At 35.5% G+C, this 23,533-nt stretch overlaps 1 protein-coding gene across 1 annotated transcript in view; it reads right to left on the bottom strand.

Annotated features, from left to right (window-relative positions):
- The window catches only part of MALRD1 (MAM and LDL receptor class A domain containing 1), a gene marked incomplete at both ends in the record, with an annotated part of 584,975 nt that overhangs the window by 204,194 nt on the left and 357,248 nt on the right, over positions 1 to 23,533 (bottom strand). Inside the window, one exon of the mRNA XM_082854883.1 lies at positions 16,399 to 16,582. Within this exon, the coding sequence (XP_082711009.1) occupies positions 16,399 to 16,582 (184 nt within the window). The remainder of the gene's footprint in view (positions 1 to 16,398; positions 16,583 to 23,533) is intronic.

Below are 23,533 nucleotides of genomic sequence, written 5' to 3'. Positions count from 1 at the left end.
TAGTGTTGGCAGGAATGTAAAATAGTGTAGTCACCATAAATAATATTGAGTTGGCCCTCAAAAAATTAAAAAGAGAATTACAATATGATCCAGCAACTCCACTTCTGGACATATACATAAAACAATTGAAAGCAGGAACAAGAACAGCTATTTGCACACCCATGTTCATAGCGGCATTATTCACTATAGCCAAAAGGTGGAAGCAAACCAAGTGTCTATCTTTTTCTTTTAAAGATTTTTCGTATGTGGACCACTTTTAAAATCTTTATTAAATTTGTTACAATGTTGCTTCTGCTTTATGTTTTGTTTTTTTTTGGCCGTGAGGCATGTGGGATCTTAGCTCTCCGACCAGGGATCAAACCTGCACCCCCTGCATTAGAAGGCAAAGTCTTAACCACTGGACTGCCAGGGAAATCGCCCAAGTGTCTACTGACAGATGAATGGATAAACAAAAAGTGGTATATACATATAATGGAATATTACTCAGCCTTAAAAAGGAGGAAAATTCTGATATATGGTACAACATGGATGAACTTTGAGGATATTATGCTAAGCAAAGTAAGCCAGTCACAAAAAAACAAATACTCTTATGAGTCCACTTGTATAAGGAAAATAGAGTAGTCAAATTCACAGAGAAAGAAGGTAGAATGGTGCTTGCCAGGGGCTGAGGGCAGGGGAAAATGAGGAGTTGCTGTTTAATGGGTACAGAGTTTCAGTTTTGCAAGATGAAAAGATTTCTTGGATGGACGTTGGTGATGGCTGTACAACAGTGTAAATATACTTAATGTTACTGAATTGTACACTTAAAAAGGATTAAACTGGTCAATTTTATGTTCTGTGTATATTGCCACAATGTTTTTAAAAATTAAAAATATTTGCTGATTGTCTACTGATAGGCACTGTTCTAGGAGCAGGTATTATGGTAGAGCCTGACTTTATCCTCTGCTTAAATTTGGGAACATTTTTACTGACAAACAAGCTTTGGATTGCCAAAAACATTTAACCTTGATTTACACAGAATATAGGATATTGTCATTAAAATGGAAAATACTATTGGATATTAGGATATTAAACTTTCATATTTTTAAAAGAGATATATAAGGAATAAGGGATAAATTAATATCCAGCAATTATTGCATCTAGAAGTGGGACAGCTGTCGTGAGGATGTGTATTTACACACTTATGTAAATTTTAAAAATATACTCAGGCTTATTATGATGAAAACCCGCTGGTTAGAAAATGAGAACTGTTTTGAATTTTGTCTAAAGTTTTTCTGCACCTGTTGAGATGATCGTATGATTTTTTCCCTTTATTTGTTAATGTGGTGTATCACATTGCTTGATTTGTGATACTGAACCATCCTGGCATCACTGGAACGAATCCCACTTGATCATGGTGTATAATCCTTTTACTGTGTTGCTGAATTCAGTTTGCTAATATTTTGTTGAGGATTTTTGTGTCTATATTAATCAGTGATACTAGACTGTAATTTTCTTTTTGTGTGATGTCTTTGTCTGGCTTTGGTATCAGGGTGATACTGGTTTCTTAAAATGAGTTTGAAAGCATTCCTTCCTCTTCAATTTTTTTTTGGAATAGTTTGAGAAGAAAAGGTGTTATGTCTTCTTAAAAGTTTGGTAGAATTCACCTGTGAAGCCATCTTTTCATGTACTTTTGTTGTTGTTGTTTTTTATTACTGATTCAACTTTATTACTGGTAACTGACCTATGCATATTTCCTTTTTCTTCCTGATTCAGTCTTGGGAGACTGTATGTTTTAAGGAATTTATCCATTTCTTCTAGGTTGTCCATTTCATTGGAGTTTAATTGTTCATAGTACTCTCTTACGATCATTTGTATTTCTATGGTGCTGGTTGTAACTTCTCCTTCATTTCTGATTTTATTTTATTTATTTATTTAAATAAATAAATTTATTTATTTATTTTTGGCTCTTTTGGGTCTTCATTGCTGCGTGTGGGCTTTCTCTAGTGGTGGTAAGTGGGGGCTACTCTGCGGTGTGCAGGCTTCTCATTGCAGTGGCTGCTCTTGTTGCAGAGCTTGGGCTCTAGGCACGCGGGCTTCAGTAGTTGTGGCATGCAGGCTCAGTAGCTGTGGCACATGGGCTTAGATGCTCCGCAGCATGTGGGATCTTCCCAGACCAGGGCTGGAACCCATGTCCCCTGCATTGGCAGGTGGATTCTTAAACACTGCCCCACCAGGGAAGTCCCCATTTCTGATTTTATTAATTTGGGTGCTCTTTCTTTTTTCTCGATGAGTCTGGCTAAAGATTTAACAATTTTATTTATCTTTTCAAAGAACCAGCTGTTAGTTTCATTGATCTTTTTTGTTTTTTTTAGTTCCTATTTCATCTATTTCTGATCTCTATTATTTCTACTAACTTTAGGTTTTGTTTATTCTTCTTTTTCTAGTTCTCTTAGATGTATGGTTAGCTTGTTTACTTGAGAATTTTCTTGTTTCTTGAGGTAGGTCTGTATTGTTATAAATGTCCTTCCTGGAACTGCTTTTGCTGTGTCTCATAGATCCTGGATTGTTGTGTTTCCATTTTCATTTGTCTCCGGTTTTGTTTTTTTAATTTCCTCTTTGATTTTTTCAGTGACCCACTGGTTGTTTAGTAACATGTAAAGTATGCTTGAATCATGTGGTGAATAAACTTATTTTATCACAAATCATTGACAAAGGTATATTATTTGTTTCAAATTTCTCATATCTTTGAGTATATTATGTTAAAAAAGGAGCCACTAAATGGAAGAGGAAAAAGGATTACTAATAGTGTCTTTTTAAGTCTTGTTAGGTAAATCATTCTTGGACATTATTCCCAGAAATTGAGAGAATGAATAATTCTACTGACTATATTGTAAAAAATGCTTTTATAAGTCAAGTGGTTTCTAACTTGTCGCTTCCAAAAATTTGAACAGTGACTTCGTTTTCAGATGCTAGATCAAAAAATAATTTTTGATTATAAAATATTGTGATTTTTGACTTTTATTTTTGGCAATCCAGTTCAAGCACTTGAAGGACGATGCTGTAACAAAATTCAATCTTAACAAACATCACAATCATATGCAAATATGGTTTCTTTGCACTTATTTCAGTAAAAGCAAAAATTAGAAATAGAACTAAATTCTTTCTTATTCTAGGAATATTCATTCATAAATACATAAAATTGAGGTAATGAATGAGTCACAGTTTCATGCATAGTGAAGAATCTCAAAAAAACTTTACCTAAAAAAGAAACAAGTCACCAAAAATACATACAATTTTACGGTATGACTCTATTTACATAAAGTACGAAACTGGACAAAATTAAATAATATGATTTAGGAATATAGTTCTGCCAAAACTAAAATTAAATTCAAGAAGATGATTATCATAAAAGGCAGGGTAATAATTTCCTCTAGTGGAAAAATATATGATTGGAGAAGTGCATATAAGGATTTCTGAAGTACAGGTAATATGCATAATTTCTGTAGAGTAACTTGGGGGAATCATTTTATTTTAATATTAAGCTAAAGATACACATTTAAAATATACTTTTATATGTATAATAAGGGCTCATACAGCTGGCTGCACATTAGAATTATCTGAAGCTTTAAAAATTATGGATGCCTGGAACTCACATCCAGAGATAATGATTTAATCGGTCTGGAATGGGGCCTGGGAAGAGAGATTCTTTTAAGCTTCCCAAGAGATTTTGGTGTGAGGCCAGAGTTAAGGGCCACAAACACTGACGCATTTCACAATAGAAAGTAAACATGGTTTAAAAAAAAGAAAGAAAAAGAAAAAAAGAAAGAGTGGGGGAAAAGAGAGAGAGAGAGAAAGAGGTTGACCAATCCTGGAAAGTTGGAGATCCTGAATTTTTCAGATCATCTAAACACCGGGGCTGTTTTATGCCTTTTTGAAGGCCTCCATATGCTTTACTGAGCATATGTTATGTTCTCATGATCTCTTTCAGACACTGCATAACGTATTGGGCAATCGCATCCAATGCTCAAAGAAAGCTGTGTTCCACTAAATTTCATTTCAATGTGTTTATAATATTTAATATATGAGATAACTTTCAATGATTCAACCCATAAAAATGTATCTAGGCATAAAATAACACACTAAAATGACCTAGAAATATATTAACAAGAGTAAAAAGTCAATTAATGAATAATAAAATTATTAATTAATACTTTCATATTTTTATTTTCTTTTTTTATTAGTTCAACCAACACATTTAGCTTTTTATAGATTAAAAGACCCTTTTAATACTTTGGGCTATGCTTATATTTAAAGCAATTAAGAAAATGAAAGCATCACCCTTCCAAATGAATTCCCATGAGTCTTTGATAATCAGGATAATCACCTAATTCCACGTTTTAATTTCCATTAGATTGGGACAATTAAGAGAATTCTAATTAACCACTAAGAACTAAAAAACTGAAATGAATGTAGGGTGTTCCCTCAGTGCAAAGTACAACAGATTAAAAAAGAAAAGAGTAGATTACAATACTAGGAAAGTAAAATGTACCAGCATGTTGCAAAGGAAAAAGCAAACAAACAAACAAACAAACAAACAATCTTACAGTGACTTTTCTTTTTGGTAGAACACTTGGGAAGAAGGAATAACCAAAAATATAAAGCATAATTAAAGTTAATAAAAATATATGTGGTGATGAAGTATTATGGTTCAAGAACATTTAAATATAAGCACCAAAATGGAAAGATGGAAAACAGAAAGAAACATGAAGAGTATTTAATCTGAGGGTGTTTCTTAAGCTAAACAACAAAGCAAACTTATAAAGTAAAATCTTGATTAAATTAGATTAAATAAATCGGATGAGGATGTCTTCATCAAAAGTACCATAAACAATATCAAAGGACAATAAAAAGCAAGAAAAACATACTTAAAATATATCTTATAAAAGAATGTTTATATAATTAGTGAAGAAAAAGCCTGTCCAAATCAATACAAGCAGCAAACAGCTCAACAGAAATTTTTGACGAGGAAATGAATGGGCAGTTCTCAAAAGATGAAATGTGAATGACCAACAACAGGCTTACTGGTTTAGAAAGAGATTTAACTGCATTATTAACCACATATGTAAATTAAAATGCTATATCATTTCATCTACTAAATTAGAAAAAAAACTCCTTGCAGAAATCGAATGAAAACCAATGTTGAGCAGGATTTAAAGAAATAGATAAATTAATTTATCTAAACTAAAAAGGGAAAGCAATCTTGATGGAAGAGATGGGGGTTTAAGAAAGGTTCAAGGTGTTGAATTATGGAGACAGGCGAACATGGACAAAGGCTGAGGAGAACAAAGCAATAAGCAACCTTAACGGGTGGCATGTGAAGAAACAGCAAAAACAGTGGATGAAGGGTTGCCAGTGGAAATTTACATTTTAATAATCATTCTTTTTTTTTTTTTTTTTTTTGCGGTACGCGGGCCTCTCACTGCTGCGGCCCCTCCCGTTGCGGAGCACAGGCTCCGGACGCGCAGGCTCAGCGGCCATGGCTTACGGGCCCAGCCGCTCCGCGGCATGTGGGATCTTCCCGGACAGGGGCACGAACCCGTGTCCCCTAGCATCGGCAGGCGGACTCTCAACCACTGCGCCACCAGGGAAGCCCTTAATAATCATTCTTATTGACAATATATATTAAAGTCATAATTTCGTATACCCTTAGGCTGGGATATTACCTAGTAGGAACTGGTGGTCGGCTAGTCACTCTCTAAACAAATGTTCATTTCCTTCCTCATCCTTAGTTTTGAATAAACACATTTCATAGATTTCCTTCCAGTTTGACCATGCAACAAAATTTTGGCTGATTAGTTATAGGTGGAATTGACGTGCAACAGCTTCAAGGAATCCTTTTAAAGGCCAGTTGGTGTGTGCCCTTTGCTGTTTTCTCCTAGCTTATTTTTTTCCTGCCAGCTGGGAGCTTGACAGGCATCCATCCTGAGCTAGAGTCTCCCCCCACTAGTTCATTCAGCCATCTTCCCCTCTCTATTTCTATTGCAATACTCTAGCACAGTTTATTACTTTTTACCTACTCCATTAGACCAGCCATCTATTGGAATAACCAACTCATCTGTATACTTATTTGTGGAGGTATTGTACTTGTTGAATGAATACTATTCTAAGAATACGTGTTCAGTGAGTCTAGAGGGGACTTGTTTACCCCACTGCCTTCATCTGATGACTCCCTCTCATCCCCTCATCCATATGGTCACCAAGGTGGGAGCTCAGTAGGCATGTTGGTACATATCCCTGACATCAGACTAGTTAACTAGTCTGAAGATGGCTGTTTGACCCAAGATAGGTCAATTGTAATCACCTACCAGAGAATTTAGAAATATAACTACTGGGTTTTTGCAACAGCGTTTTGAGGCTCTTGAATCCTGCAGTGTAGTCACATTTTCTGCCTCTGTATGGTGAAGCATAGAAAGCTGGTTCCACAGAGAGGGGCCCGAAACAGAGGTGCAGAGGGAAGCAGTTAAGAGAGACAAGAGGCACAGAAAGATCACAGCTCAAGTTCCCTCTTTTCAATCCCTGGTTTTAGAACCTTCCTGAAGCTGAACTGCGCTCCTGAGCTCGGGTTTCCTGAGGTTCCTCATACCCTTAAATAAACTCTTTATGTTTGACGCTACTGGCAATTAAACTAGATATGATTAAACTAGAGGTTTCCCAGAAATGATCATGAGGATGTATAAAGACTGAAAGGCCAAAAAGTAAATGAGTGGAAAGAAATCCAAACCACACTTTTTTTTTTTTTTTGCTGAGCTCCTTGCTGACCTTTTAATCAACAGTTTAAAACTGTATTTCCCAGTTCCTCTGAGGCAACTTTCCAAACAATCTGTGTGACTCATTTCGCTCAAATCCCTCAAGAACCCCTTCTGTATTAAACATCTTTATTCCCTTCTTAAAAGAGATGTGCTGGGTCTAGTTTTATGATGTCACCCACAATGGTAGGTGTTCAATATATATTAGTTTCCTTCTATTGTCTTGAAGTTCACGTATGCTACGCAGGTCTGTAAAACAGTGACGGTTTGTATGCAACTAATCAGCAAAGGAATTAAGTCAATACAACACAGAATTTGTGTCGATGCCTGCATGATTCTTCCCTCTACAGTAATGTCTTGTGCCTCCAAGGCATAGCAGATGAGAGGGAAGGACGCTAACACAGCTGAGCCGGAGAGCCACAGAAGAATGACGGGCTGTTGAGTATGCACCTCACCCCGTCTTTCTTTTCTCTGTTTCTCCACATGCTCTCTTGGAAATGCTTATTTGTTGTATGTTTTTTAAAATTTTTCCTGGTCTTTTGTCACTCTTCCCATGTCTCCATAATTCAACAGTCTTAAACTCTTTTTTATACCACCCTTTCATCAAGATTCCCTGCATCGAACCCTACCCACCTTTTCAGGTAAAGTAGCACATTTGCTGAAAAGTTCCTCTATTTATTAGGATTTTAAAATGCTTTAAACTGTGCCTGTATTTTTATTATGTTGCTTTCGTTTATGCTAGTGCTATATAACTCAGTTATCTATGCTTATAGTGGTTTGACCTAATCCTGTTTTCCCATAAGCCCTTTTATGTGATCATTCAAAATAGGAGACTTTTTAGAAACTCACGCATGCCTCTGTGTATAGGTATGTGTGTGTGTGTGTTCATCAAATAGACAAAAAATTGGTTTCTGGCCCTGGCCTAATATTTGTGCATGTATAAATACCTGTGGATTTAGTTGAAACCTATTTATGTTTGAACCACCTGGATAAAAATTTATTGAGTTCCACATCTACTTATTTTGAGTACCACCTGTAGCTACACACATTTGTTTCAGGACTGAAGAGTTTATCTTTCAATAGTGTAATGAAAAAAGTATATCTATATCAGTGTAAAATGGAAGTCTCATTGATAAACATTAATATTCATTTTGGTTAGAAAATAATTAATAAAACATAATTCAGTAAAAATTGAAATGCCATATTGTCACAAATTTTCTATGTGATGGTCTTACTGACCTAGATATTAAGTGGGGAAATGTTCATTGTAATTGAAACAAATTCTACTTAGAAACTGCATGAATAGAGGATAATGTTAGGATTCAGCTTTACAGTAGCCTTCATTTGAACCTAGGGACATTTCAAGGGCTATTTAAGGCTTACTAAAACGTATGTTCAAGTAATTATATTTTCTTAATATTATGAGCGAGCCAAGTTATATCATTGTGCTTGATTATAATCAAGTATAATCACATTAATTATAATATTCAGTTTATCACTATGATATGATTACAGTTACATCTTTAAATGTAGACCTTTTGACACTGAAATGCTAATTTTATCGAGATTATTGAAAGATAAAGTAATATCTGATATTTTCTAGGTATATAATAATGATTGCCTTAAACACAATATTAATTAGATCCATTCATGGTTTTGATTTTTTAATTAAAAATAGCAATTAAAGATATAATAAACTCAATTACTTAGTTCTGTTGTCTAAAATATGGTCATGGAACCAGGAATAAGAATCTATTCCCTGATTTTATGAGAAGCAAATAACTTGGCTCTCAGGCTTAATGAAGAGCAATGTTGTTGGTTGACCATGACAAGGAAGTCTCTCCCCTGAGGCCTGGCTCAAATCAATTCAAGCAGTAAAGCAAAGTGAGGGCTACAGCTGTCAATGACCGGAAGGAGAGGGTTGATGCCACAAGGACTCTCTCTACTTATTGGTTTTGAATTTTGCTTAGTGTGGACTTCATTTTCTGACTATTTTCCCCATAAGACTGGAGCCAGGGATGCTGTTAGATGTTCTTTCTTAACATATTTGGAGTATTAGAAACTGAAGGGTACATATATTTTTTATATCATAGCCCTAACTGTAAATAATATTCTTCTATTTAAGGTAGGAAATTGCATGGTGTGTTAGTTAGATCTGACTAGATTATAAGACACTTAAAAAGTAATCTCCATGTCTCAAAAACACCATTTTTTGGGTCATTTGCTATATATGTCTAAAACAAGTTGGCAGAGGGACTTTCCTCTACAGACTCAAGGGGACCAGGCAGATATAGACACATCACCTGGAAAATGAGGTGTCCTCTACCACAGCAGCAGAAGGGAGACCAGGTGGGCTGTACACCAGCTTGGAAATGCTTCAACCTGGAAGTGACACACCTTACTTCCTCACAGCACTCTGGCCAGAGCTTTTTTACACAGATCCACCTACCTGAAAGGGTCTGGGACACACAGGGAAGAAAATGGATATTTTGAAAATAGTAAATATCTCTATAACGTACAATGGTAGGTTTAAAAATTTTGTAGTCATTTGTTTATAAATCAGTGAATTGAGATCACCATTCGTCCCTTTAGATAAAGAATTAAACTTTTGAATCAATAAAAATTAGTTACCTTTCTTTGACTGAAAAGTCAAAATGCTTAATTTCTGCATAATATACGGTATATACTTAGTAAAGATGCATTATGTATGGATGGATATCTTATTGATACTGATATGTAAGTTGGGAGAGGAATATAACCAGGATATATATTTATTATAATGAAATATCTTTAAGCATGACTTTGATACTTTTTGTTAATCAAGAAAAGATATTTGCAGAAATGTAAAGTAGTTACTTCAAGTAAAGTCTACTTTTTCATCATCTTTTTCAGGACTATTTGAGAACCACTGGGCATTTCACCAGCCAACAGATAAAGTTTCACAGAAAGTATCAGGTTTAATTTAAAGATATGAATTGGCTCTGAATATATTTAACAAATTACATCAATTCTTGGCAGAAATTTTTAGCCTTATGTACAAAAGGTGTATAAGAAAACCTAGAACAAAAATAGTTACATATAATCAGATAAAGAAAGAAACTGCTGTGAACTGGCTCTCATAAGTCCTATAACATTCGTTCATAAAGTCTGTTTTATTTTCCCTCCCTCCTCTTACTGAAAAACTTTCTGAATCCAAAATAAAACAGGTATGTAACAATGAAGACTGGCTGAACATTAAATTTTTAAAAAACAGGATTTACCACGTTTAAAATATTTCAACTAGTGTTACTAAAACACATCATTGTTAGGAGTACAAGTGATGTGTCTGATATCGCCTGTTTTCTTTCAAGAGCATTTGAAACTACTGGCAAACTAGATGTGGCAGGTGTTGTCTGATTGCTTTTACGCCACAGTATTCATCATGATTTTAGTAGTATTCTATGCTGTTATGGCTAAATATGGCTGTTTCTGTGCCATTAAGCATCAGTAAAGAAATCAAGCTGGCTGGTATTGTTTAGTGTAACCTCTGGATCCCTCAATTTCCCAGAGTTGTAACGAAGATTAAATTAAACATGACAGTGAGGATTTCAATGATAATCATGTCTAACATTTACTGAGTAGTTACTACGAAGAGAGTTACTGTTCAAAGCTCTTGGCATATATTAACTTGTTAAATCCTCACAATTACCCTATAAAGTAGGTTCGATTTTTACTGCCATAAAGAAACTGAGGTAAAGAGCTGAGAAGCACTTATTCAAGGTCACACAGCAGCTAAGTGGCAGAGACGGGAAGGCTGACTCCGGAGTCTGCTTGCTTACCCTCTGTGCTGTGAGATGATCGCTAGTACAGAGCAGGTGTTTCTGATGACAAAGTTCTGCATGATGAGGCCCCCTGCCATCTCCCCACCCTTACTTTCTTCTGCTTCAGCAAAACGCTCCCTCCTAGGAAGTCTGCCTTGCTGGTCCCGAGACCTGGAGTGCTTTATTCAGGGCATTTGCGTGGTTGCCTCTTAGTACATTTAAGCCTTTGCTCAACTGTAACTTTCAGAGACTGTTTCTGACTAATCAGGGTAATAATCCTCCCTCACTTTCTCCCTATATCATTCACAGCACCTAATACTACATGACACAGTATTACACATTACTTTGCTTACTGTCTGCATCTGCCGGCAGAATGTAACTCAATGAAGGCTCTGTTCTGAATTTTCACACATATAACAAGATTTGAATAAATGTTTTCTATTAATCCATCTGTCTGCCCATCTGTTTGTCCAACTATCTATCCATCCATCCATCCACCCATTCATCCATCATTTATGTACCCTTACATTATACGCACTACATATTATCTAGCCATTAGTTATTAAAAATAAAAGTCACTTTTAATTACTTCATTAGGGTGAGATATTTATTTTTTCTACTGACTATCATCTTCCTTTCTTTTTTCTTTTCTGACACACATTTACTTTAAAAGAAAATTGTGGGAGACCTAAATGCAGCACTTGGAACACTCATGTGTTGAGAAGAAATACAGCTTTTCATCTAAACTAAGTGAAGAAGCTAAGTTTTGAAGTCACTCTACAGGGTTCTGTGCATAGATTTATGTATTTGTGAACTCTGTATAGAGCAATCACTGCTTTGTGATCTCCCAAGTTCAGTTTAATTCAGAGTGACGCTGCACTGAAATCATTATCATCAAGCCACTATTTTTCACTCCAAATCTATCACTGCTGACACTACACTTAGAAGTCATACATACAGTTTTTAAGGGGTTACAATAAAAAGGAAAGTCTTTTCAAGTTATGTGTGAAGACAATGTACTAAACATCTGAAATTATAATGATTCTGTCTTCTCTGACTTTATCCCCAAGGTATTTCCTTCCTTTCACATTTAGGATTATCTGGGGAACATGATGTGCTTTGCTCTGTATGAATTTAGAGACAGACAGAGTAGCTACTGTGCTACTGTCTACTTAGAAGATTTTATTGACTTCTGGAAGCATTTGCTGGTCCGTGAATTATTTCTTCCTTTTCCCCCAATGGAAAACTGGTCATCATTCAGTTGGATCTTCTAGATTTTTCAGTGGAAAAGGCAACGTCTTATAATGTTATCGGCTCCCACCCTGAGGTCCTGGGTTTACCAGTGTCTTGAGGACTGTTCACAGAGCAGTCCTGGCAGCAGAAGGCATGGTGGCGGCGGAGAGGCACACGGGGAAGAGGAGGAAATGCCGGGCGTCAAGAAAGGGGCAGTGAAAGTGGAAATGGAAAAATCAGGAAAGCCAAACGCTGTGTGACACAGGCATTTCAGCCCTGCTCCGAGGAGGTGCACACAGTTCATTGCACAGAGTTTTCTGCAGACTAGCCAAGCGATAAAGGCTTGCTGGACATGTGAACGGAACAGAACAAGCTTTTAAACGTTGATATGTTTAAAGGCGTTGTGCCTAGAACAATGTCAAGTTTTTTGCCAATGTTGTCCATCTATATTTTAGCCAAAAATATTCAGTGCTTTCTGTACACCATGCATTCTTCAAAGTACTTCGTATAAAGTAAATGATTTAATCCTTGTGAGAGTTCTATGAGGTGGAATCAGTATTCTTACCATTTTCCGGCTGAGAAAAATAAGACAAAGGAAGATTACATAATTTACCTAAAACCATGGAGCAGGTAGCAAGTGGGTAAACCAGGATTTGCACCTAATGGTCTTGTTGCAAAGCTGACATAAATGCTATTTAGTATTAATAGTAGACTCAGCTGGATGGCTGTATGTAATAAATGATTGCACTTAACAACTAATGTTGATTGAAAATGAGTAACCATTTAAATTTAGAATTGGCACTTTTATAAATTACAGTGATGGAATATTCCTTTCCTCTCTATATGAATTTTCTTTCTACTTTTCTATTCCATAGAATTGGTGGTTGCATTTTATAAGATTTTTGTACAAATCATCTTTAAATCAACTTGAATTTAAAAAGAGGAAATACTGAATTCATAATGTCACTTTTTAAAAATGAATAAGCTACTTGCTTCCAAAAAGGAGATACGCTTCTTAATGTATCTTTGGACAGGACAAAGATATGCCTATTCTTTTATTTTATTTTTCTTTTTAGAAAAATACAATAAATTTGATAGTAAATTGAAGATAGCACCATGATGTGTTCAGAATGCAAAGAAATAAAAAAGCATATATCTAGCTTTATGTTGGCCATGTACTAAATATTATCTAATAAACTGAGTTATGTGTTTTTGAATGGAAAGTAAAAAATAAATATGAAGCTCAAGTAGCTTTCTTATTTGCAGGTAAGGTAGATAACCATCAAATATATATCTCATCTATATCCTCTACCTTCTCCACTTTCACTCTTAATCAATTTAAGACTTTGTTCTGCATTACTCTGAAGTCTAAAAAAATATGCAAAGATTACAGAGTTGTCAGAAAGTCCAAGAAAAAATTTCAGAGGTGGTCTGTTAGGACCCTAAAAAGGATTATAAGTCTACAGATTCTATATAAATCTATAAAAATATGATTTGCTTTTTGAAATTTTCTGGCTCTATTCCCCTCCAACGCTTTGATGGGGGTCTTCACTATCCCTCATCTGTATTCAGTCTATTCAATTTTGATTCTACCCCCAGGGGTGTTTTTATTTGTTTGTTCATTTTTTGTTTTGGTTTTGAATGCGGGCTACTGTCCTAGAAAGGAATCCTGATGGATCCTTTTGAGTTTTCATGGGGTCTAGACTGCTCTAGCCCCACAGACCTAACCACAGACCCCTTGGACCCACTTATTCTAAAAGTGGGTGAAACCCCTCCCGGTTTTACCTGTCATTCTCAAACCACGTGACTGCATTTTCCCAGTGAATATCTGTTGGGCCTTTCATGATTCTCCTGGCTTCTCTCTTATAGACATAAACAGCATAGAGATCCTGTTTATACTGGGTTTTATAGGGATGTATTTTCACTTAATTTTGCTGCATATGTTTTCCATAGCTTATAGGCTTTGTTAACTAGGCTTTGACTTAAAAAAAATTATTTAAAATACTTTTTAAAAATTGAAGTATCATTTACATACCATTAAGTTCACCCATATAAAGTTTACAATTTAATGGGTTTAGTATATTTATGAAATTGTATTACAATCACAATAAAAATTTAGAATATTTTCATCACCCCATAAAGAAACCCCATATTCATTAGCAGTCACTCCCTACCCCATGCTCTTCAGCCTTAAGGAACCACTAATCTACTTCTGTCTCTACACATCAGCTATCCTGGGCATTTCATATAAATGGTGTCATACAGTATGTGCTCTATTGTGATTGGCAGGATGTGACAGAGAAATAAACACTGTCATTTTTTAAGTTCTTCATCTCGAATGGGGAACAGCAAAAATTCCATGATAGATTTTATGGTGACCGGTTTGCATGTGATTTGAAGCTGGTTTCCTAATATGGGACAATAAAGCACCACTTGAAAATATGGCATAGTTAATAATAATGATGATGGAATATAACAATAAAATGGAATACATAAATTTTACTATGTGCCAAGTCTATTCTAAGCACTTCTCATATATCAACATATTTAACATTCACAGAAATCTATGATGGAAGTGTTTATTTTTATCAACCCCATTTTATTGATGAAGAAACTGAGGCAAAGTGAAATGAAGAAACTCACCCAAGCTAGTCGGTGGCAGAGCCAGACTCCACGTCCAGGTAGTCTGACCGGACACCTTGTTCCTAACCACTATTCTACACTGCCTCTCTGATGTTTAGGTGTTTTGTCAGATACCATTCTCTTCCAAGTTGGCAATACTAGAAAACAACATAGGGCAACTTATGCTCTAATTTTCTTTCTTGTTACTCATTTTTCACAGCACTGCTATTTTAGTGGCATATAAAAACTAGGGGGACCAAAAAAATCATTGTTTTTTAGTTCCAAACATAGTCTTTTAAACTTTTGCAAAATACTTTCTTTTCCTATCTTAACTAAAACATAATCTGAAAATCCTCGTTATTTGTAGCAGGCTGGCTATTTAAAAAATGGTTACTTCTTCCTAAAATATATTCGACATACAGTTGACCATATTCACTACGATTAACCAAAATTTGCCTTTTTATTTATAACAAAGAAAGCCTTAAAGTAGTATATCACTAAATGTATAAGACATTAAAGTATTAGTCAGTACGGTGAATGTTTGATCAACTTGAACGAAATGAGTTATAATCATGTAAATTTTCACAGGACTTTAAGAGAAGAAGGGAAAGAAATAGTCCACATTTCTACATGAAACTTGGCAGAGCTGGGATAATAGCTCTCATTTTTCTTCTGTCCTGAATCGGCCCATCCAAGAATCATTCTGCTTCCCTCGAGAGGAAAAGAATCTCTCCTGTTTAATAAGTTACTAGAAAACAGTTTCAAAAGCATGTTCTAAGATACCTTTTCATGATTATATTTTCAGATCCCCTTTTCTGTGATCCAGGAACCCTCTCCTAAACATCTCCAAGCCCAAACCCTGTCTTTTGCTTGACATAGAGACCTGGAGCTCTGTGACCCCTGTGCTCACCTAGGGTGCATGAATTCTGATTTTATGTAATATGTATGTACCTATGTATATGTGTGTGTATGTATGCATGTATATATATATATAGTAGCTGAGTATCAGCTGCCTTTGCTGGAAACATGGTGGGGTGTGTGGGAGAGACTCAAACTCCAGAAGACTGACTCCTAAGCAGAATCCTTTTCACCAGCCCTGGTCATAAAGAGAGCAAATGCTTTAACAGCACCAAAAACCAAAGTCACATTTTTGCACTGCCTTGGTGTAGTGATATTTTAATATGAAAGCAGCAACGGAATTAAACAGCATTCAGGTTTAGCTCTGGAGTCCCAGGGGCTTGCCTCTAAGGGAATCAGTGTAAGACACCACAGAAGGCATATCTTTCATGGGCAGGATATATCACACTGTACTATTTTGGAAATCAGATAGAATGACTCCTCAGAAAGCAACTGTGCCAGCTGTGAAACTGTACAAATGTATTTATAATTATTTTTGACATTTTCTGGGTAGTTTTGTAAAGAAAATCTAAGTGTAATTATACTTCACATTTAGAAGCATGATAAGTGATAGCATATTTTTTCAAGTTACTATTCACTTGCTAGGGTAGCATTTTAAATCCCTTAAGCAGAGCTCTCAATTTAAGTTCTGCTTGAATTATACTTGGTTGCATGTATTTCTTACATATCCACTAACTTCCAGCTTTCTAACCCTTTTTACTAATTCATTTAAAATTAATTAAATTACATAAATGTATGAGAGTATTAGGCTTACATTTTAAATTTTGTTGAAAATTAATTCAAAGGACAACACTGCTGCATGTTAGAAAGGGGATGATGCAGAAGGAAGAGAGGAATTACTTGTGTAATTAACAGATGGAGAAACTATTATCTCTTAACATGTAGCTAAGTTCAACCATTATGAAATTATCTCTTTCGATTGATTTTTACGTATGTACAAAATACGTAACTGCAGAACATTTTATAAATATGAAGCAAAGATAAAATGGCTAGATTATAAATGTGCTTCCAAACGGCAGTGCTTTCCAGAAACTTACCAGTCGTGCAGTTTTCAAATTCAATGTCATCAATTGCAGCTCCTCCTCCCAGATCCCTTGTTCTGATACCTTGAAATATGACTTCAAAATTCCTTAACTTTCCTAGAAGGATGACAGCCTTTTGCCAATGATCACCAGAGTTCTGCTTACTTTCTTGCCATACTTTTGATAGTCCTTTCTCTGTCTGAAGGTAAAGAAGTTTGCATTAGGCAGATGATTAAACATAAAAGAAGGAAAAAAACACAACAACAATTATTTAGAACAGAAGCATTTGATCAATGAAAACTGATTAATCAGTTTTTTTAATTAATTAATATTTTTAATCAATTAATTAATCAATTAATTAATATTCATGATATATTTTACCTCATCCAAACAGAAGCTCATGAATCTACTAGGTATTCCCAAAAGCAATACTAGCAAGATTAGCAGTAAACTTGTTTCGCTATTTTCAGAGACATCATTATTAGAAAGTGGCCTACTCAGTTCAATCCACCTCTCCTTGCTTGCCCACAAAATTCTCAATGGATATTTGATGGAATCTGAACGGTTTACAGGTGCCCTGGGTTTACAGCTCTAGGTACCCTTCCCACCAACTTTCTGCTCACGTTCTTGAATCATTGGTATTGCACCTTCCTTTACAGAGCTTAAATAACTTACATAAGGAAAGAGAAAAGAGAGATAAGAGGAGGCATATGTGGGAGAAATCACATACCCCTGATGGATATGATAAGAAATTGTGAAGTGAATTGAGCACAGAGGGAAAGTGATCATTTCTAGGACCAGATTTCAAAAATTCTATTATATGATTTTGGATATTTATAAAATTCTACTATAATGATTATATGAGCACCAACAATAATTATTTTATACCAAATTATTCAATGGTAAAGGAAAAATTAATTTTCTAAGAAAAATTATTTAAATATCTCCTCTTGAGACAAAAGTTTCCTTCAGCAACAGAATACAAAGCAACTATAAGGGACGCATGCATGCACAGTAGGGGCAAATTATGAACAATAAGATACAAAACGACTGAAACCCAACTGCCACTTCTGAGGTGCCAGGAGCAAAAGCAGGGGACTGTGCATGATTCCTGCACACAGCACCACCAAGGGGGTGGGCAGACCACCTAAGCCATTCCTCCAGCCCGACCACATACCCTCACGCCATTTAAGGGACCCCCTCCCCCACCCCCCACCCCCCACCTCAGGGAGCGAGCAAGGGAACCTGGCACTTGTTTTCACTCGCTTGTGCTGTAGCATGAGTCCCAATAAAGCCTTGCTTGAATTTCTTGTCTGACCTCTTCTCAATTTCTATTGATTAAAGAGTGCAAGAACCTGGGTCAGTAACACTCTGAATGTGTAAGGTTGGTCTGCTAGCAGTACAATATCCTAATATATGAACAATCCTGGTATAACATGACACGGCATGGTATGACATGACATGTAGCATAACCCTAATGACACAAAAAAATGATACCAAGAGTAAACCAGAATATAAGTCAGTCGAGCACAAGGACAAGGCTTAGACTGTATATGTTGCTCTTTGCTATTCTGGGCATAGCCCTTATTGGGAACTAGAGGATAACACGTCATGACGATGGATATATAGGAAAGAAAGAGAAAAAATATATAGAATTATGTTTATGGTTACGCCCCCAAAATTACTATTTCAGGGTCCGGTATTGTGTTTTCATGATGAATTCACAAGTAAACTTTGTCACTGAAGCTTATAATCAAAACAGTGGAATAGAAGAGAATATTTAATGGAACGGCATCTAGAAAAGCAAGCAAGATGTTCCAACTGATTTATAGCACACAACTGTGATATACATAATTTACGGATTTTTAAAAAAATGTACACTAAAGGAAAAAGAGAAATGCTTGAAGAGGGGATCTAAAAGAGTTACACATTCATAGATCCATGCTTCAGGGGAACTAATGTTAATAAATGTGACTGACACCTTGTTCTGTTAAAGGAGAGACAGATCGATCAAGCAGCTCTTCTGTAGAATAACAGAGAGAAAGTAGAACTCTGTATCAGTTACTCTAAACCTAACTTTGCAAAACAACTAACAGTGCATAGACAGAGCTTTCAACAGCCTCCCCAAAACAACAAACACATTTTTACACCCAGGGACACACGTAGGTTCTTCATTGAAGGGGATGCGGAAGTCACACCTTATTAATGGAATTTCGTATCTGTTTAATGACTAAGGAAGAGAAGCTTTTTCAGCGTTAGTCTTTGACTGTCAGTGATGTCTTACTGATTGGGAACCAAAGGAATTATTAGTTAAATTAAAGATTAAAGTAGAGGGCATCTAACACTTAGCAATATAACAGGCATAGATAAAAGTCTGTTTTAATTAACAAACTTAATTCACTTTGCTAATTTTTCCTATTAGTCGGTTTCAGCAACTCATACACTATGCCAATCCCCAAAAGGGTTTTCAACGAAGAAGGTTGTGTGATCACTTTAACCAATAAAATACAAACCATTTCTTAACTCTGACACCTGGCTTTCTAATAAATGAGATTTAAATAATATACTCATTGTCATTTTATGTGGTAGGAAAAAAATGAGGGTTAAGTCTTTAAGAAAACCAACCGTGGATCAACCTAATGATGGGTTATTATAATATATCATTCTAACATATTTGCTCTCATTCAACTCTGGATATAACATACCAAATCATATTCCCACAATTATCAAAAGTATTAATCCAAATGTGCAATGGAGATTTATTTATTTATTGACTTATCCAGCCAGTCCTTTTCATCACTTATTCAGCAAATATTTGATGCTCACACAGTTGCCATATACTACATTAGACACCAGGAATAAGAAGGTGAAAAGAGAGGAAGCCTACCCTGTGATGGTAATCATTTAATAGAGGTGAGTCATAAAAGTAAATTACCATAAAATTACTATAGAAACATAAAACAGAGCAGCTTTTAAAGAAGTGGTTATATATCCATTCCCCCAATTGTTGTTCTGCACACACTGTTGCTTTATTTAGTTAAAATTCTGATAACAATTCTTTCTAAATACTTTAAGAGAAAAATCTCTCAATTCCAATCATGACTTTGCTACTGCCCAAGGATACATTTATGGCGTTCATGTGGTTGTTACATTCAAGAACCCAAGGCAGTAAACATTTGAAAAGTGAGTAAACACACTAATAACTGTAAAAAGTAGACACTAATACGATAATGGTTAAGTTATAGAAATTGAAAAAATACTTTCTTCTTACAATTCAACATTTTACACAACTTTGAATTTATTTCCCGAAAGTATTATGCATATCGATGCATATTTGTTTTGGCAATATGCTTGCCTTCCTGCTTTATGCCAGTCTCATTCCCTTTGGGTTATGTATAAAGAAAGGCAGTAAGAAATGCTAAAAAGATAGAGCCACTTCAAGTTATAGATATGTATTAATGGAGTATAGCCACTTGGAATTTGTTTCATATGTTTAAGGTAAAGATATAAATTATCCCCAAATTATGAACCAATATTTCCAAAACCAATTGATCAAAACTCTTTCCTCCACTGACACCTTTAACATATTTTGAACCTGTTTCTACAGTTTCTAGGTGAATTTCTGATTTCTATTCCTCCATCAATGTCATACTTATTAAGCCACTAGATTTTCTTCTTCTGGGAAGATTTGAGTGGACTTCCTTTTCTATATTCCTCCTGCTATGAACAACTAAAACCCCCAGAGATCATATATAATTATGTATAAACAGAAGAAGACTCTGAAAAGTGGAGAGAAGGCAGATTAGCTAGGGACCTTGGGACTCAAGGGAGCACAAGGTGATGTTTCCTAGCTTTTCCTTTTGCATCATATATTCCAAAATTGACACGAAAATCTGACAACCTGGAAATGAAACATGAGCAGACTACTTTCTTTAGCCAAGGGACCAGGAAAGGGGAAGTCCAGCAAGAATGAAAATATTTAGATAATAATAGCTCTACAACAGCCAAATACCATAGAAAAATTACTCTCTGACCCCCACTCCCAATAGCAAAGGCTGACCAGACAGCCTAGGCTTTCACCTATATCATGCCCCAAGGGCCCCAAGACATCTCCTCCCAAGTTTTTTTTTTTTTTAAATGAAGGAAAACTAAAAGAATACATCACCTTTAGACCTACCCTAAATGAATGGCTAAAGGAACATTTTAAACAGAAAGAAAATGATAAAAAAAAGAAATCTTGGAACACCAGGAAGGAAGAAAAAATAGCAAAGATACTAGTAAATACAATAAAATTTCCTTATCCTCTTTAATGTCTAAGTTATGTTTGATTGGTTAAGAAAAAATTAAAACACTGTCTAATATGATTCTAAATGTATATAAAGGAAATAATTAAGACATAAATATTATAAGTGGGTGAGAATAAAGACATGTAAAGGGAGTTAAGCTTTCTACACTTGAGTTGGTTAAACCTTAACATTAAAATTTAATAGGTCACATTTTTATCCTCAAAACTTTTTTTTATTCTTTTGGTTTTCTCATACATTCACTCTCCCAAATGAATCTTAGAATAATTTAATGCATAACTGAAATATTTAAATACCGAAGTATTTTACCCTGAGATATCATTTATGTTTCAACTTGTTTAGGTCTCTTTTCATGCTACTAACTAAAATTTCAGAGTCTTTAATATAAATAGCTTAACACTTATTATAAATTTATCTCTAGATATATTACAGTGTGTGTTATAATGGTGATACTTCTCCATTACTGTTTTCTGACTACTGATAATACAAAGAAACAATCATATTGTCAGGATGGTGAGCTAACAATGGCTGGTGGCTCCATCACCCACTATCAATCCTGAAAAACTATGGAATCTATTGGGAAGGATGGATTTGGGGAACAGTAAAAGGAAAAGAAAGGGGGGGGGAAGGAAGGAAGGAGGGAAGGAAGGGAGGGAGGGAGGGAGGGAAGGAGGGAGGAAGGAAGAAAAGAAGGAAGAAAGAGACAAAAACTGGGAAGGCTATAAGTTGTCTTGAACACGGGTGTCGAATAGTGGGGGTGGTGATGGTGGTGGTTTGCAGCAGTCTGGGGAAGAAGGTGGCTGAAAATAGCAATAAGAGTGTAGGTTGTAGTCGAAAGCTCCTGTATGGTCATGTTTTCCTTCCTCCTTGCTTGGAACAATGATTGCCAGACTCTTCAGAAAACAGTAATTCAACTTCAGGCTGTAATATCTGTGAGGTATCAAAGCAGTTAAAAACCTTGCTCAAATGAAGAGGTGATAAGTCCACTCTTCCAACACAATTCCCCTTAAAATTCTTAGGGATGTGAATTACAATCTACAGAGTTTGCCACCTACACTTCTGCTTCCAATATTTAAAGGTTCAAATGATGATAGGAGAAGAGATGCTGCCCAGTGGAAACTAATGGAAGTGATCAATAGTTGTTTTGTGGTACTTAGGTCTCTCTGCTGTAAGGCTCACCCTTCATTCACATTTCCTTAAATTCACCTGGATGGACACAGGCAAAGGGCTGGTATTCTGCTTTTTCCTAAATCACCAGAGAGCACCTCACATTACTATAGATGCAAGAGTTCACAGGCCAAAGTAACTGGACTCTAAGAGGCCAAATATCTACTAGAGGATGAGAATAAACTGAACAACATATAACATCTAAAGCAGAATTTTAAAAACAGATGGAATCAGAGTTTTAAAAGGCTTTGTGCAAGGTTTCCTCTGCTGGGCAAAAGCTTTTAAGTTTAATTCGGTCCCATTTGCTTATTTTTGTTTTTATTTTCATTATTCTAGGAGACGGATCCAAAAAAATATTGCTGTGATTTATGTCAAAGAGTGTTCTGCCTAGTTTTCCTCTAGTTTTATAGTATTCGGTCTTGCATTTAGGTCTTTAATCTATTTTGAGTTTATTTTTGTATATGGTGCTAGAGAATGTTCTAATTTCTTGGATAATGATGCCTTTTAAGGTACAACAAAACACCAAGGACATGATCTATGAAAAAAATAATTGTTAAACTGGAGTTCATTAAAATTAGAAACTTCTAGCCTGTGAAAGGTAAAATCAAAAGAATTAGAGACAAGCCACAAACTGGGGGAAAATATTTGTAAAAAATATTTCTGAGAAAGACTGTTATCCAAAATACACAAAAAGGCCTAAAACTCAAAAATAAAACAAACAACCTGATTTAAAAATAGGGCGAAGACCTTAACAGATACCCCACCAAAGATGATATAGCAAATACACATATAAAAGGATGCCCCACATTATATGTCATTAGAGAAAAGCAAATTGAAACAGTAATGATATACTACTGCACAGATGAGAAAGGCCAAAATCCAGATCATTGACAACACCAAACGCTGGTAAGGAAGTACAGCAACAGGAATTCTCAGATTGCTAGTGGAAATGCCAAAAGCCAAATAGTAGAGCTACTTTGGAAGACATTTTGGCAGCTTCTTACAAAACTAGTCATACTCTTATCATATGATCCAGCAATCTCACTCCTGGGTATTTATCCAAAGATTGCAAACTTATTTCCACACAAAAACTTGCACATGGATGTTTATAGCAACTTCATTCAGAATCGTCAAAACTCAGAAGAAACCAAGATGTCCTTCAGTAGGTGAATGGATAAATAAACTGTGGTGCATTCTTACAATGGGATTTTTTTTTCAGTGCTAAAACGAAATGAGCCGTCAAGCCATGGAGGAAACGTAAATGCATATTACTAAGTGAAAAATGCCAATCTGGAAAAGCTACATACTATATGATTTCAACTATTGTAGGAAAGGCAAAATCATGCAGACAGTAAAAGGATCAGTGGTCACCAGGAGGAGGGGGAGAAGAGATGAAGAGACAAAGCACATAGGATTTTTAGGACAGTGAAAATACTCAGCATGGTATTACACATACCACTATATACTTTTGTCCACACCCATAGAATGTACAACACCAAGAGTGAACCCTAAAGTAATGGACTGTGGGTGACGATGATGTATCCAAGTAGGTTTAATATACTTAGTAAAAAAAAAAAATGTACCATTTTGGTGAGTGATGTTGATCATGAGGGAGACAGGGAGTAGATGGGAAATCTCATTCGTTGTAAACCTAAAATTGTTCTTTAAAAAATAGTTTT

The sequence above is a fragment of the Leucopleurus acutus genome (assembly GCF_964270905.1).
Source record: "Leucopleurus acutus genome assembly, chromosome: 1".
Lineage (NCBI taxonomy): Eukaryota > Metazoa > Chordata > Mammalia > Artiodactyla > Delphinidae > Leucopleurus > Leucopleurus acutus.
This window is presented reverse-complemented; position numbering and strand designations above follow the sequence as displayed.